General features: G+C 38.9%; 1 protein-coding gene across 2 annotated transcripts in view; it reads right to left on the bottom strand.

The window, feature by feature from the left end:
- Positions 1-15,749, bottom strand: part of LIMS2 (LIM zinc finger domain containing 2) — a 668,134-nt gene that overhangs the window by 20,934 nt on the left and 631,451 nt on the right. For both annotated transcript variants that reach the window (XM_044070568.1, XM_044070570.1), the window contains exon 9: positions 9,768-9,843. In XM_044070568.1, the coding sequence (XP_043926503.1) occupies positions 9,768-9,843 (76 nt within the window). The remainder of the gene's footprint in view (positions 1-9,767; positions 9,844-15,749) is intronic.

The raw sequence follows: 15,749 nt of genomic DNA, 5'->3' as shown, positions 1-15,749 counted from the left end.
TTTTTGGACAGATGTAAGCAATGAGGAAAGAATAAGATAAGAAGGGATTACAACAGCCATGAAAATGCCATGCAGTTATTCAGTGAGTTAACAATGAGAAAAGACATTAAATGATGCAACCACAGATCAAAGCTAGAAATGTGGAACTGAAAACAACAGATAGTATAAGAATTTGCATAATGGGAAAACAAACTTGTTTCAGTGCAGACAACTTTGGTTTCTTTTTACCACAAAAATAAAACAAGGGAAAAGATAAAATATTATTAATTTATGATGAAGTAATTTAATATCTAAAATATTATTAATTTACTTTATGATAAAGTAATTTCATATCTAACCCTGATTAAGTAGAAAATGTGAAAATACTTTCCTTGTGTAAAAGCAGAGTTAAACAAACTAAGGGTATTTTTGTTAACTTTTAGAAGTGGCACATTGGGTTTCAGAGCTCCTATTCTAATCAACCTGACAATAAATATCCAGGAACAGTTAAAATGCCACATTGATAACCCATTTGCTTCACAACTTGCTCCTATTTTATTAATTTGATTTGTACCAGATACAGTTTCTGACTACAAGAGTCCCTCTCATTGCTCCCTGACAAAAATTATTTTGCTTCAAAAGTCTCTTTTGGAGGTAGACAAGGTAGAATTTTTTTGTCTCTTTAGACCTCATTGTTACTGGCCAGCCCCCTGTACCAAACGTCTGCAGTGGCTCTACCAGCTACTCTCCAACCCCCCTTTCCCAGGACTTACTCCATTTTGCGCTGGCACTGGTAGTGTATCCTGAGGGTATCCGGGGGCTGAGTTCATCTGTGCTTCCATCTGTGTTGGAGGGGCTGATTTTTTTTTTTTTTTTATAACCTACCCACTAACCTTTTCCAATTCACCACATTCCGTGTTAATGCCCAAGGGCAACTCCCCTCTTTGGACCATACTCCCTGGTTCACCTTTTGCCATTACCCATACACCCCTCACATGCAAATTACTCACATCCGATAGCTCACTACTTTTGTTGTTGGGAGCTTATCAACAAGTGTCCTCCCACCTTGGATGGGCCTGCCCATCCCTTTCCTGCCACTCAAGGCAGAAATATTTTTCCATCTGATTAAAATAATACATCATAAAACCATAGCTGAGTGAGTACATGATTCTGTGATTTGGCCCAATAAGAATATCACTGCAGAATGACAAAATGGATTTATGAAAATTTATAAAAGATTATTAATATTACAAACATTTGATGGTTAATTATGACCCAGACTAATTCAAAGCAAAATGCTCTGTATTCCATAAATGCTTCTAAATTCTTTGACAAATTAAATAGATGGTTTATTTTAAAAAGCTGGGGAAATATTTCACATATCAACTACTGAACAAAGTTAAAGATTTATACTCTAGTTTCAATGTACAATTCGTGCTCCCTCAAAGTCAATGCTAAACACTTCATTTAGTCTAACAGGATCATTAAAGGGCTCCATTTATTACAACTTAGGTTCATTATATCAACAGAGTCTATACTGATGATTACAACAGAGAATAAAGGACTGCACAGGATTAAAGTCAATTGTCAGCCTGCAAGCTGGTCTTTATAAATGGTCTCAAAGTCGCCTAGTTCTGTACTTCATTTAGCTACATTTCATCATCTAAATGTAATCTCAACTGTTAAAAATGTATGGCATATGGTGATTATTTTTTATCTGTCACAAATGCATCTACTTAATTATCTAGACATATTTCATCAGAAAAATGTTTTGAATTATTACAAACCATAATAAATCAAAACCGTTATATTTATTAAATGACCAGGAACATGCTGGTTCATTTCTGGGAGATACTCCCTTCTCTCTAAGTCTGACTTTCTGTTGTGACATGGGACAAGTATGCATTAATATTCTCAGTTATTTTGGTTCATGTGCTGACCTCTAAAGAAAGAAAAGAAACAAAAAGAAAAGGATAATAACTATAAGTACTTCATTAAAAGTGAAAAAATGAAAAGCCAGACTCAAGCATGTATGGGCCATATTGTTAGGTACTGTGTCTTTAACTTTGATTACACATGAAAGTTTTGGAGAATGCCACAAGGGAGGTCAGCTGTAACAATGTTGTAAGCCCTGCATATTCCACTCAACAGTATTAACCATTGTGTTTATTTTTTCATAGTAATGCATCTGGGGGCTCTGATGGAACAGTAGTTTTCTGTTTACAAAGAAGACGGATGTTTCAAAGGCAATGTGAGATGGCACAATGCATGACTAGCTCAGATAAATTCAGAACCTCATTGCAGGTGTGCTAGCAGTATCTCTCTTCATCACACCTGAAATGTGATGACCCTCCACTGGATCAGTAATCTAGGAGCTTTAATCCTCACCACTGTCACCACTGAGGAATGTACACCGGGAGGATGACAGGTACACACACGGTATTTCCAGATGCAGCTCTCTGCATCAAGTGCAATTTCCCTTAAGAGCACACAGACACCATAGTCAGTCTGGGGGTGGTTTCTCCCTCTTCTTCCAGATCCCCAATAAGACTCTCCACTGGCACAGCTATAGAGTTGAGATCTCTGCTGAGTGAACCAAGCCAAGACATCCAGCACCCTCTCTGTCCAACCAGTGCTTCGTGTCCCTGTCCATGTAGCTGATACACACACACACACACACACACACACACACACACACACACACACACACACACACAAAAGGCTGGCACATGTTTACAGGCTATGACCCTTCTGCCCAGACTATAAGGTTGTTTTTGCTGCCAAAAGTCACTCCTTCTCACCTACTTTAATGCCCTTCCAAGGGTACCCAATATACTGAGTGATACAAATATTAATACAAATGGTAGTTTGACCAACAGCAAGGCTATTAGGAGTGGCACACGGTGTCACCAAATAAATATGCAAGTACTCAAAACTTAAATATCTTTACACAGATCAGCCATAATGAAAAGTTTAATATATTTAATAATAAATAATAAAAGAACAAGACAAGACTAAATATATATTCACAGTGACATCAGAGTTCAAAACCACAGGAAATATTTAAAACAACATTGCTGTACAAGCTCACACAAATAAAGAAAACACATCTAAACTAAGCTTTACTATATTCCTGACTGTATCTAACAGAATTACTATAACCTAAGAAGTTACTAATAGAGCAAGGCAGATGTGGTGAATGAACCTTCTAGTTGTTGTCAGGTCCAAGGCAGAATACAGAATACCCTGTTTCACTGAGAGACTTCTCAAATTAATATCTACAATATTCCTGCTGGGATAGCTTGCAGAATGACCATTTCTTGTCATCTGACTCCTAGTTCCCAGGCAAAACAACCACTGATGAAGCTGGCAGTATTTAGCATCTACCTGTAAAAATATACAGATAAGGGCTTCTCCTTTGATCTCTGGCAGATGCTGGAAGTCATAAAACAACTGCATTCCTTCATGCTTTCAAGACTAGCAATTAGTTCACCCTAAAGACAATACAGAAAGTTTCCTAGTACAAACATTTTGTCTCTTGCTGCATTAAAAACTGAAAGATACCATCTTTTATTGGGTAGCCTACAAAGTAATTTAATTTTAGCTACTTCATAAAGTTTGTGGGACTGAAGCTAATTACCTATATTCCAGTTTCTACTGCTAACACATACATTTAAACAGTTACAATAGTGCATGTACATTTCTGTTCTCTTCCAGTAGGGCACACTGTAGAAACATTTTAAGCACAAGCACTTTATGAAATACCTTTTCAACACACGTCTGTACAAACCAGTTTGATATACACATGACATACAGTTCTAATACCGTTGTAATACAAGCATCCTATATAAATCATGCTGACATTCACAAATGACATATAATTACAAAATTCCAGCTAGCTGTGCTGGCAGTATCTCCTTTCATCACACTTCTCCCCACATTTCAAGACTCAAGTTAGTTTTTCAAGTGACCCTTGAGAAATGTTGCTTGAGAGGGATGAGCCTATCTAGGAATACATTACCTCATACCCTGTCTTGCAATTTCAGCTGCCTTGGCATTGTTGACCCCCCCACAGGAGGCACAGTGCTGCATTATCATATCATAAGCCTGCAACCCTAGGCTCCACCATAGTAATTTGGGATTTTGTTGGCTGGCTTGCTGTAGTCATATATCCCCCTCCTGCCTCCTACTGCAAATACTTAGCACCAGGGTCTCCCTATCTTGGTAACATTTCATGGTGTTAGCATGCTACAGCTTGTGCCCCTGCCCCCTGCCTAGCAGAGTTCTACTATGTAGTTAACATCACTAACCTTCCTTACCACTTAAGGGTCCCTCCCAAGCTGCCTGCAGCTTGTTGTGTCTGACAGGAATGAGAACCATAACCTGATGCCCCACAGCATACCCTCTAGCTCAAGAATTCCTGTCATACCAGCCCTTTTTTCTGCTGTTGGGCTTCTGCCAGTTTCTCCTGGCCTAAGCCCATGAGTTCCTGAGCCTTGTCCTGTGGTTTAGGATGTATGCTACAATGGACTCCTTGTGGGATTCACACTCACCCTCCCACTCATCATGAATCAAACCTGGAGGTCCCCTCACCTTATGCCCATACACCAACTCAAAGGGTGAAAAACCTGCGGATTCCTGGGGCACCTCTCTGTAAATAAACAGGTAGGGCAAATGTGTGTCCCATTCCCCCTTAAACTGGTGTGAAAATACCTGTAGCATGGTCTTTAGTGTAGAGTTTAACCTCTCCACAAGACCATTTGTCTGGGGGTGGTCTTTAGGTGCTTCACCCTACAGTGCTCCCACATACATGCCAGCATGTCTGACATGAAATTAACACCACTGTCAACCAGTATTTCTTTTGGGAAACCTACCCTGCTGAAAATCTCTAACAAAGCATTTTCCATCTTTTCTGCCTTGATGGAGGACAGAGCCACCACCTCAGGGTATCTGGGAGGATAATCTACTACCACTACTGGAACTTGGGGTACTCAGAGGCCTCACAATATCCACAGCTGCCCTCTGAAATGGCTCCTCAATCACAGATAAAGGCATCAAAAGAGCTTTGACCTTGTCTCCTGCCTTGCCTACTATTTGGCAATGCCCACAGATCCTGAAGTACCCTGTTACATCCCTGGAAATTCCAGGCCAATAAAAGTTCTGAATACATATCTTGGAACGTTTTTGGCCCATATGACCTGCAAAGAGAATGTCATGGGCTATGGCTAGAAGTGCCAGATGGTAAGCTCTGGACACTACCAACCGCTGTAGTCTCTAACCCTCTAGCCCTCCCTCAGGGGTCCACTCTCTATACAGTAACTCTTTGTCCCAGTACAGAGAGTTCCCCTTTCCTTGAGAATCAGGTGCCTCTCTGGCTACCTCCTTCAAGCCTTATAATGTAGGGTCTGAGATTTGAGCCCATCTCAGCTCTCTCTTTGTAACTGTTTCCAGCTCCCCTTCCACAGGAAGTCTGGTATCCTCTGACAGCAGTGTCTCATTGTCAGCCTGGGTACTACTATTCATCTCTGCCCTTGCAGTCACTTTGTCTAAGGGAACACCAGTACCCACAAGCAGCTGTGGTTCACTTTCAGTTTCACTGCTACAGGGTAGCTTCCTCCCTGAAGTAGCCACCTCACCAGTCCTGGCTTCATGTGTGGGGTCTGTCTGAGCCCCCCCCCCAGCTACCAGACCTGCATGCTTTCTCTAAGCCTGCCTGTGTGTAACTGCATGCACACAAAGTACTGCATTATCAAAATCATCATTCCCTATCAGGATATCTGCAGGGATATCCTCAAACACACCTACTTGCTTGCTTCCTTTTTCATCCTCCCAGTCACGGTGAACCCTAGCCAAAAGTACTTGGAATGGGGACTCCCCTAACACTCTGACTGGAGTAGACTGCCCAAGCAAGTAGTGCTCCTATTCAACCATTGCAGGCTTTACAATGGTTGGGTCAGAGGCTGTGTCTCTCTTACCAGTGGCCTGTTTCCCCATCTAAGACAGGATATAACCTGTTGTGGTAGTTTGTTACCCTTGTTATCTGTAGGCAACTTACCACTGGCATTCTATAATTCCCACTTGCTGGCTACCTCACCTTTTGTTCCCAGTCTTGCCTCCATATGCTACATGGCCCCACTGGTTACATTTAAAACATTTAACCCCTGATACTAGCCATGTTCCTGAACTAGTGGCTTCCCCTGTTACTGTAAGGCACTGTTGGGGTGGTTTTGGTTGCCTACCATGGGTTCCCTTAGACCCATGTGCAGCACTGGGTATCCCTTTCCTGTGCAGTGGTTCTCTGCTTGTTAGATATAGGTCTCCCTTTTTTCCCAGTTCATCTGTGGTGTTGCACTCTCTATCTGCAACCAGATTCTCATGCCCTCAGGCAAAGTGCTAAGAGTTGTTATCTCACCAAAAGGTCTGCCAGTTTTTCAAAAGTGGTGGCATGACACCCACTCACCCACCTATGAAAATAAGTGCTTAGCTCAGCAATATATTCACACAGACTTTCATCTGCCTTGCATCTAGGCTCACAAAGCATTTTTTCTACAAGTTTCAGGTGTTAACTTAAAACACTCTAAATTTTGAACTGTGTTATAATTTAATTAATCAGTATCAAACAATTTAGAAACAGCAGTTACAGCTTTACCATGGAGTAAGGGGGTCAGGAACCGTACCCAGATCCCTTGGTCAACATTATACTGTTTAAATACCCTTTGAAACATATGAATAAAACAATCAAAATTATCACCCTCTGTAAATTGTGGAAGAAATTTACTAACCTTTATTGCTTCTGGGGTTCATTTACTCCCTTCCCCATTACCTCCATGACCCTGGCGAAGAGTCAGCATCTTCTTTTCATGTTGCTTCTGCCTCTCATTTTCTTTAGCTTCCAGACATCTCAGTCTCTCTGCTGATTCCAACTCCATTTTGTTCTCCTGCTGCAGTCTCTCTGCTGATTGTGGTTCCAAACGTTTGGCCTTCAGTTCAAGTCTCTAACTCCAGACAGATTTTTAAGACCTCTGAAGCAAAGTTGAACTGCCCATTTTCTAAGAGTTGAACATCCCAGAGGCCAGTCTGGCTGTCCTCTTGGTCGCTGGTCTGTGATGCAGCTGTAGTTAAGTCTGCAATCATTTCCACTTTAGTCAAGTTGGCATGCACCAGTTCTTTAGCTTGGCACATCTCAGCCAACTGGCTCCTTGTCAGCTTGCCATAATCCTCTGATGACATCTTGCCTACTCTCCCTGAATAATTAAGCTAACAATAAATAAATACAACTATTGTGATATGAAACTCAATGTCTACCATGTGGCTGCTTGAGAGTACAAACACCTTATTTAGTGACCACTGTTTCCAGGCTACAGTAGTTCAATATCCACCCCACTGAATCCTAACATGTGATACGCTGATCCCAACACTACCACCAGTTGTGATGACCCTCCACTGGACCAGTAATCAAGGAGCCTCAATCCTCACCAGTGGGGGACATACACTAGGAAGATGACAAGTTACACACACACACTATTTCCAGATGTAGTTGTCTGCATCAACTGCAATTTCCCTTAAGAGCACACAGAGACCATAATCATACCGGGGCTGGTTTCTCACTCTTCCTCCAGATCCCCAATAAGAATCCCCACTTGCACAGCTATAGAGTTGAGATCTCAGTTGAGTGACCAAGCCAAGACCTCCAGCACCCTTTCTGTCCAACCATTGCTTCATCTCCCTTCCCAAGTAGCTGACACACACTCTGATGTTTAATTTACACACACACAACACACACACCTGGGAAAGGCTGGCACAGGTTTAATTGCTATGCCCCTTCTACCCAGACTATAAGGTAGTTTTTACTACCAACAGTCGCTCCTTATCAGCTACTTTAAAGCCCTTCCAAGGATATTCACTATACTGAGTGATATTAATATTAATACAAATGGTAGTTTGACCAAGAGCAAGGCTATCAGAAGTGGCACACACAGTGTCACCAAAATAAATGCAAGTGCTCAAAACTTAAATATCTCTACATAGATCAGCCACAATGAAAGGTTTAAATATATTTAATAATAAATAATAAAAGAACAAGACAATACTAAATATACATTCACAGTGACAGAGTTTAAAATAACATTGCAGTATAGGCTCACACAAATAAAAAAAAAGCATCTATACTAAGCTTTACTATATTCCTGACTGTATCTAAGAGAATTACTATAACCTAAGAACTTACTGATAGAGCAAGGCAGATGTGGTGAATGTATCTTCTAGTTGTTGTCAGGTCCATGACAGAATACCTTGTCTCACTAAGATACTTCTCAAATTAATATCTACAATATTAATGCTGGAATAGCTTACAGAATGGCATTATTTCTTGTCATCTGACTCCTAGTTCCCAGGCAAAACAACAACTGATGAAACTGGCAGTATTTAGCATCTACCTATCCTCCGATCTCTGGCAGATGCTGGAAGTCATAAAACAATTGCATTTCTTCATGCATTCAAGACTCGTAATTAGTTCACCCTAAATACAATACAGAAAGTTTCCTAGTATAGACATTGCGTCTCTTCTGCATTGAAAACTGAAAGATATCATCTTTTATTGCATAGCCTATAAAGTAACTTAAATTTCATCTAATTTTCCTAAAGTTTGCTGTATTCCAGTTTCCACTGTCAACATGTATATTTCAACAGTTACAATAGTGCATGTACATTTCTGTTCTCTTCCAGTAGGGCATACTGTGGATACATTTTAAGCACAAGTACTTTACAAAATACCTTTTCAACATACGTCTGTACAAACCAGTTTGATGTACACATGACATACAGTTCTAATACAGTTGTAACACAAGCATCTTATATAAATCATGGTGATATTCACAAATGACATACAATTTACAAAATTTCAGCACAACTGGAGTAATCTATTTACTTATAATAAAAATATAAACCAACAAAAAATTCATAATTATTTAGAGTAACAAAAGTATATTACATTTTACCAAATATAGTACCTGACAACATAATTTTTTTTTACAAGACTGTCCTTTTAGTACAAGAAGGAGAGGTGAGGGAAAATGAAGGTCCCCTTAAGGTAACTTTAAATCAGAAAAGCTTGGCCAAGAGCTCATTCCCTAACTGGGGGAATGGTTAACAGTGCTTCTGTCATACAGTTTTATAACCAAATGATGAAGGAAGGAAAGAAGCTACAGAGTAAATAATGTATTCAGGTCCCAACAAGATTTCAGAAAATGAATCCTACAAGAAAGCACAGACCATCTACCCAATTTCACTTTTATGAGTTAGTTATGATAACCCTAGGACTTAGTGGTCAATAGTAACAGCATCCAGTCTCCATCTGCCTACCACGCTCAAGCATGAATAATGTGGCAGCATCTAAATATACAATTTCCTTACAACTGGATTGCTAAGCAAACAGGCACTACAGGATGCAACATGAAGGCCTTAGCATTGACGTGTATATAAGCTAGCACCACAGTGAGTGCAGTGGAGTCTCGAGCTATATGGTTAGAGTAATAGTAATCAACTGGAAGCAGAAGTCCATCCACAGCTGAGAGTTCTATCACTATTAAAGAAAAGTGACAACAACTTTCACCCACGCTATGCTGAAAGGGCAATCACTACACTACTTCAGTTGTACACTAACACACAAACAGATGTGGTACAATTAAAGTGGGATAGACGCAGAGGTCAGTATTCAGAAGACATTCTAAAGTACAGCAAAGAAATGTGCCAGACTCCTCATAATCCTGCATGACTGAATTTAGACTTACTTGAGGGTGAGCTCTGTATTGCAGGTAGAGCAGGAGAAGCAGGCGACACACCAAGCCTTGTTTAATGCTGATACCACTGAAAAAAACACATGCAATGATAATTATTACAAGTAAGCCAATAAATATTTAAACTGAAATAACACCTTCAGCACACTTCATTAAAATTTGTCTCAGTAACATGAATATTCATTTTCACACCAGACACTTTCTGAAGTAACATCACATCAGATCATTTTGCCAGGATTATGCACCTATCAATATCCCAGAGACAGAGGTGTTGCCAGTTATTTCAGCTCTGCACTCACAGCCTCTTACCACTGCCCCTTGTGTATATTTTATGAATGCAGAGTTAACATATCTTCCCAATGCTACCTTCTATACTATATGGGTCAACTGATAAACAGAGAATGACCCAAAGATTGAGGTTCGTAAAGTGAACCGCGAAAGGTTGACTTTGGCAACACTAACATATTACTACTATACATGCTCCTAGCAAGAAGTCACAGTACATACAAATCACTGTTTAAAAGAAAACACAATTTTTTGCAGGGGCAAGCCCCCTTGTGCCCACCACACCCCCTAATTACAAATACTAACTCTGACATTGTACCATCTCTGGGAAAAGGCAAATTTTCCTACCCAGAGAAATGCGCTCTCTCACACACCTGTTGACCATCTATGCAGTCGACTATACTTTGTTGACTACACAGATGACAGCCAAAGTAGAACTCTATCAAAATCTGTTTCCCATATATATATATATATATATATATATATATATATATATATATATATACAGATATTTAGATATATAGACAGACAGATAGATACAGGTGTATTGCATTTGGTCAACTTCACATCTGGTTGACCTGTTTGTACGTATGAAAAATGCAGCGACTTCACTTTTGGTTGACTGCACATCTGTACAAATTGTGGAAGGTCAATCTTATGTTTTGCAGAGTGTGTTTTAGAGAGAAGTGTCATAGGAAGGTTTGTACTTTGTACTGTACTTGTGTGGAAGATGTCTGGCAAGTAGTTGCATTATTTCCAGCAACTGTTTTATGTTACTAAATACTGTTATGTCAGTAGTTAGTGAATGGGTGCAATGTGTGTCTTAGTGTTTCGTTGCTGTTAGTGTTTCGTTGCTGTTATTTGTTGAGTAAACATTGTGGCTGGTGTACAGGTCTGGATGTGTGGCAGATATGTATCAGAAGTCTTAGGCAAGTAGTGTTTTGCACTTGTGTGAGATTGCACTACAGTAGGGATTGCAAATGTACCCATTCCTCGCTATTGTGCCATCTCACAGTTACTATATTTCATATACTGGTGTGGGTGTACCTTGCAAAAAGCTACGTTTGTTGTTTTAGTGCATTGTTTCTGTAAAGTTAAGGGTACTGATATTGTTTGTTTATTGGTCAGTAATGGATGGTTCATTCTTTTATGCATTATCCATTTTGTGCGGCTGCACTAAATTGGCCATAGGTTACATGTCAGGTAAGGTAACCGTGGCAGGACTAGCCACCTAACAGTGTGAACTTTGGCTTTAGATGATGGTCACTGTTGATATGGCACCATAACCCCATGTACAAAAATAGGAAAAGAGAGTTATGAATGGGTGGATGTGTGTGTGGTCGCTCTGTTGTGTACAGTCTTTTAATGGTCACTTATTTTGCAGTTGAACCTTACTGATATAATCTCACACACACACACACACACACACACACACACACACACACACACACACACACACACACAAACAAATATACTGTAGCATCTAGAAGTTCGTGTAATAATAAAAACTACCTTCAAGGACTAGCTTTTTCATTTTTTGATTCTTTCCAAAGTTCACATAAAGTGTTCTGGAATACACAGTGCTTTCCTCAAAGCTAGCCAATAAACAAAACAGTTCTTACATAACTTCAGTCTTTCCCTTCAAGAATCTCTTTACCTAGAAGGCAGGAGCAATTCCTCCAGTTTCTTAGAACAGGTCCTACTTTTCCAGTTTTCAGTGACACCTTCCAAAGTGTCTTTTGTCTTTCAGTTTAGCACTCTGAAGACTTCTCTACAGAATCCTCTCACAATTTAGATGTCACAAATATGATTTGCTCCATAGATAGTGGCCTGGTGGTCATTATATACCTCAAGATGCACCTGATCTTTACTGGATGTTATTGAAATTTGACACTTTCTGCTTTACCTTTCTGTTCTGTATTTCTATTTGATAATACACCCTCTGGTAAAGGCAACTCTAGCAGGAATAAAACCAAAATGAAGCGCAGATTCTCCAGGCTCAGCAGTTAGTAGAACACATAACCCCCCACCCACAGCATAGAACCACCGGTTCTAGCTTTCCCAAATGGGATATAAACCAGAGATAGCCCAACCATACTTAACTGGCTGCAGCTTGGATAACATTGGGTTTTGAAATTGTAAGGCTGAAGGATCAAAGTCCACCTGGACAATTTTAGGTTGCAACCTTTCTGCAGGCAGATACATTGCAGTGTGCCATGGTCAGTAATTAACAGAAATTTCCAACTCAAAATAGTATTTTAGGGTTGTGATGACCCATTTTATGATAAGGCATTTTCTTTTTACAGCTGAATAATACCTCAGCATTGCTGAGTTTTCAACTTACCCAACAGAGAGAATGTTCATGCCCATTTATAACCTGAGACAGACTGTACATCATGAGCATACCTCAAAGGAATCTCTGTACACTAAAACTGCTTGGGAAAGTCTGGAGCTATTAGCACTGAAGCTTTGGATATTCTAATTTGATTTATCTATAACTAGAGTGATAGGTCCTCATAGGCTTTGTTGGCTTGTAATTTCAATACATATTATGCATATCAATTTTAGTAATTATGCTTTATGAAAAGGTTTTTCAATATATAAGGTTTTTTTAATATCCATAACTTTTTTAAATACTCATATTATAGATATAGTATGTTTGATTCGTTTTGCATTTTATTTTGTTTTTAAAGCTATAAAACAGTTTTAGAAAAAGTAAGTGCAATATGTCTTTAAATAACACATGAAGTTGGTGCCAAAAATGTTTTAAAATGAACTAATTAACTAATTAAACTGATTCTGAGGAAGTCCACGTTACAGTGGATGAAAGCGCTTAATCTTGTTCTTGTATTATTGGACTTAATTTCGAGTGGATTATCTGTTGTTTACATAAATAAAGAGGTGTATTATTGCTTCGCTGGGTCTTGGCTCGTTCTTCTTGGACCACTTCTGATTTTTGGTTTGTTTAGACTTCTTTCATTTCAAAACCTTATAGATCAATCGCTTTTGGCAAGCATTAAAGAGGGGCTAGTTCATTCACTCTGAGATTCTCTTCTGGCCATGTTAAAACATTTCTGTACCTCTTTCTTAGTGCTTGGCCATGAAATTCTGGTATTTGGTACAGTTTTAAATTTACTTTCTTGTTAGGCACAGCCTCCATATTGTGTTAAATTAAACCAGGCAACTCTAAAAATGTATTTGCATTCCTGAGTTCAATCATTTACTTTTTGTTTCATCTGAGACAAACAATGTCCCATCTATTCTGACTTCAGGATGTGCTGAACAGGGGTGTAGCAAGCAAATTCCACTTTATACTCAAAAGCTCTTCGTACTACCCCCCTTGGACAGCTATCACTTAAAAAGGGACACATCTCTCAAACATGCTGACCCCAAGCACTTAATAAATGTACGCAACATTTTCAGCTGTTGCCCCTAAAACTATTAAAGATATTGTTTTTAGATTAGCAATACATCTGTTGTTGGACACATTCACTTTGACAGTTTGGGATATATATGACCTAAAAAAGCCATATTGCTGTGGTGCTCAGAAAACAAAATATACTACGTTGCATACAAAGAGTATGCCTGGCAACACCTTTGGTGCTGAAGAGATCTTATCTTGTGCAAACATGCATACTATAGAAATTTCACTTTTTCTCAAAGGTTTCAGAACATTTATGTGATGTAACTGTCCTGTCCTGGTTTCCCCTTTCCAAGTTGTTTCATCCTGTAATTTACTTCACTTATTTTTTTTCAGAAATTTCAAATGGTCCTTGCCATCTTACAAGACACTTGTTTTCAGTAATGGGTACTAACAAAATATTTTATTTCCTGGCTATGAAGTCCCTGAGGTTAGTATTTTACATACTTTATGTTGTCTCTCCTGTGCTTGTTCCATGTTTTATTTTTAATATAGGCATTATAGTTCAAATCTGCAAAATGGTATATCATAGTTTATAGTGATTTTTTTCTTTTTTTGGTACAGCGAACCATGCTCCAGGATATCCATCAAATAGTAGTTCAAATGGTGTTAATCCAGTCAGCGCTTTGGCACTTACTTCCCTTAAAGCAAAGATAAAATGAAGAAGTAGCTGGTCATACTTTCTCCCATCTAGTTCTACAGCCTTTCATAACACAGACTTTGAAATTTTATAAGCACTGAACTAGCCCATTTGTTTGTTGCGACACACAGATGGCCTTAGCTGTATCACTTAAACATGACAAAATTAATCTATTTTAGAAATGAAAGTAGTCCATTTGCAGTAAGAATTTCTTTGATATGGACTTTGTATTAACTCTTCATATATGAATAATCTCATGAAATGTTGCCGCAAAATTAATAATTACAAGGATATATTGATGGTTCTTATTTGATTTTACAAGTGGACATGTAATATCTATTTCTAATGAAAGTTTTTTAAAATGGGACTTCCACAACAGGTAATGGTATTAAATGGTACTTAGACCATAGTCAAGTGCTATCCTTTGATATTCTGGACAAAAATTATATGTCCATCATAACACCAGGCAAGTAAAATCTAGCCAAAATCCTAGCCTTTACCTTATCTATTCCCTAAAGACTGTCCCAAAGGCTATGTGCTAACTTTATCACAAAGATTCTAAAAGGTTTCGTCATGAACAACAGGCTGAGTATCTGCCCTTCTTCTTTGGTTACTCATTAGAGAGGACACATTCTTAGTTCAAAAAATCTCTTTATTGCTATATTCCCTCTAGCTCTACTGGACCTTCGTAAAACCGATAAGGATCATCAGGTGGTCAGCCAAGTCAGTATTGTTTTCATCAGTACTCTGACATGAAGACAAGTTGTATCTTATCCTATAAATACAGATCCAAGCTTTCCCTTCATATTGTTCATCCTCTAAAAGATACTCCAGAAAATAACTTTCTTCTAGGAGTACTAGTAATTTCCCTTTTTTGATTTAAGTAATTACCATTGTCTTTACTCTTAAGACTCCTGCTTCTGTTTCTGGCTGGCACAATGGTTTGGTGTAACAGGAAGCACAAGAATCTCTTCACATTCTTCTTTCCCTTTTTCCTCAATATGGGATTCATCTCTTTATTTCTCAGCTTCTACAGCTACTTCCCTTAGTGTATGGATCCTTACTTTTCTGTTTCCACACTGGACTTATTTTATCATTGTAATAACCAGAAGATTTTGACAAGGCTCAGTATTAAAGTTATCTAACCCGACCATCCAAAGCCAAGTCTTAGTTCCTTTTCTTGACTGGAGCTATGTATTTGTCATAATTTATCTGGTTGCTGCCTCCCCCAAATCTTTCACAGCCCTTTGAACTGGGGGAAAGTGTCAACTACACCACCACGTGCTAAGCTAAACACTAGGTGCATTTTGTCTAGAAGATTTTGTACTTGGGGTCAGTTTGTTTCTAGCTGTGGGTCTTTCAAGTGATACAAAGAAATCCTTCATATCATCTTATCTGTTCAGTTTTCTCAGTGTTACTCTGTATTCTGGGATTCCCAGCAAGGTGGAGGGCTGATTCATCATTATAAATATCATTGCTGTAAGCTGAGTAGCTATTGATCACCGGCTAAGCAGCTTTACAGAAAAAGATGTAGCGTAGTTCATCAGAGTCTTAGTTAATTTTTCCATGATGAAGAGGAGACACCACCTAGACTTTTTCTACACACAAGTTTTTAGAATTGCAGAACAAT

This window comes from Protopterus annectens, chromosome 4.part1, assembly GCF_019279795.1.
Source record: "Protopterus annectens isolate FY-2018-M chromosome 4.part1, PAN1.0, whole genome shotgun sequence".
Lineage (NCBI taxonomy): Eukaryota > Metazoa > Chordata > Ceratodontiformes > Protopteridae > Protopterus > Protopterus annectens.
This window is presented reverse-complemented; position numbering and strand designations above follow the sequence as displayed.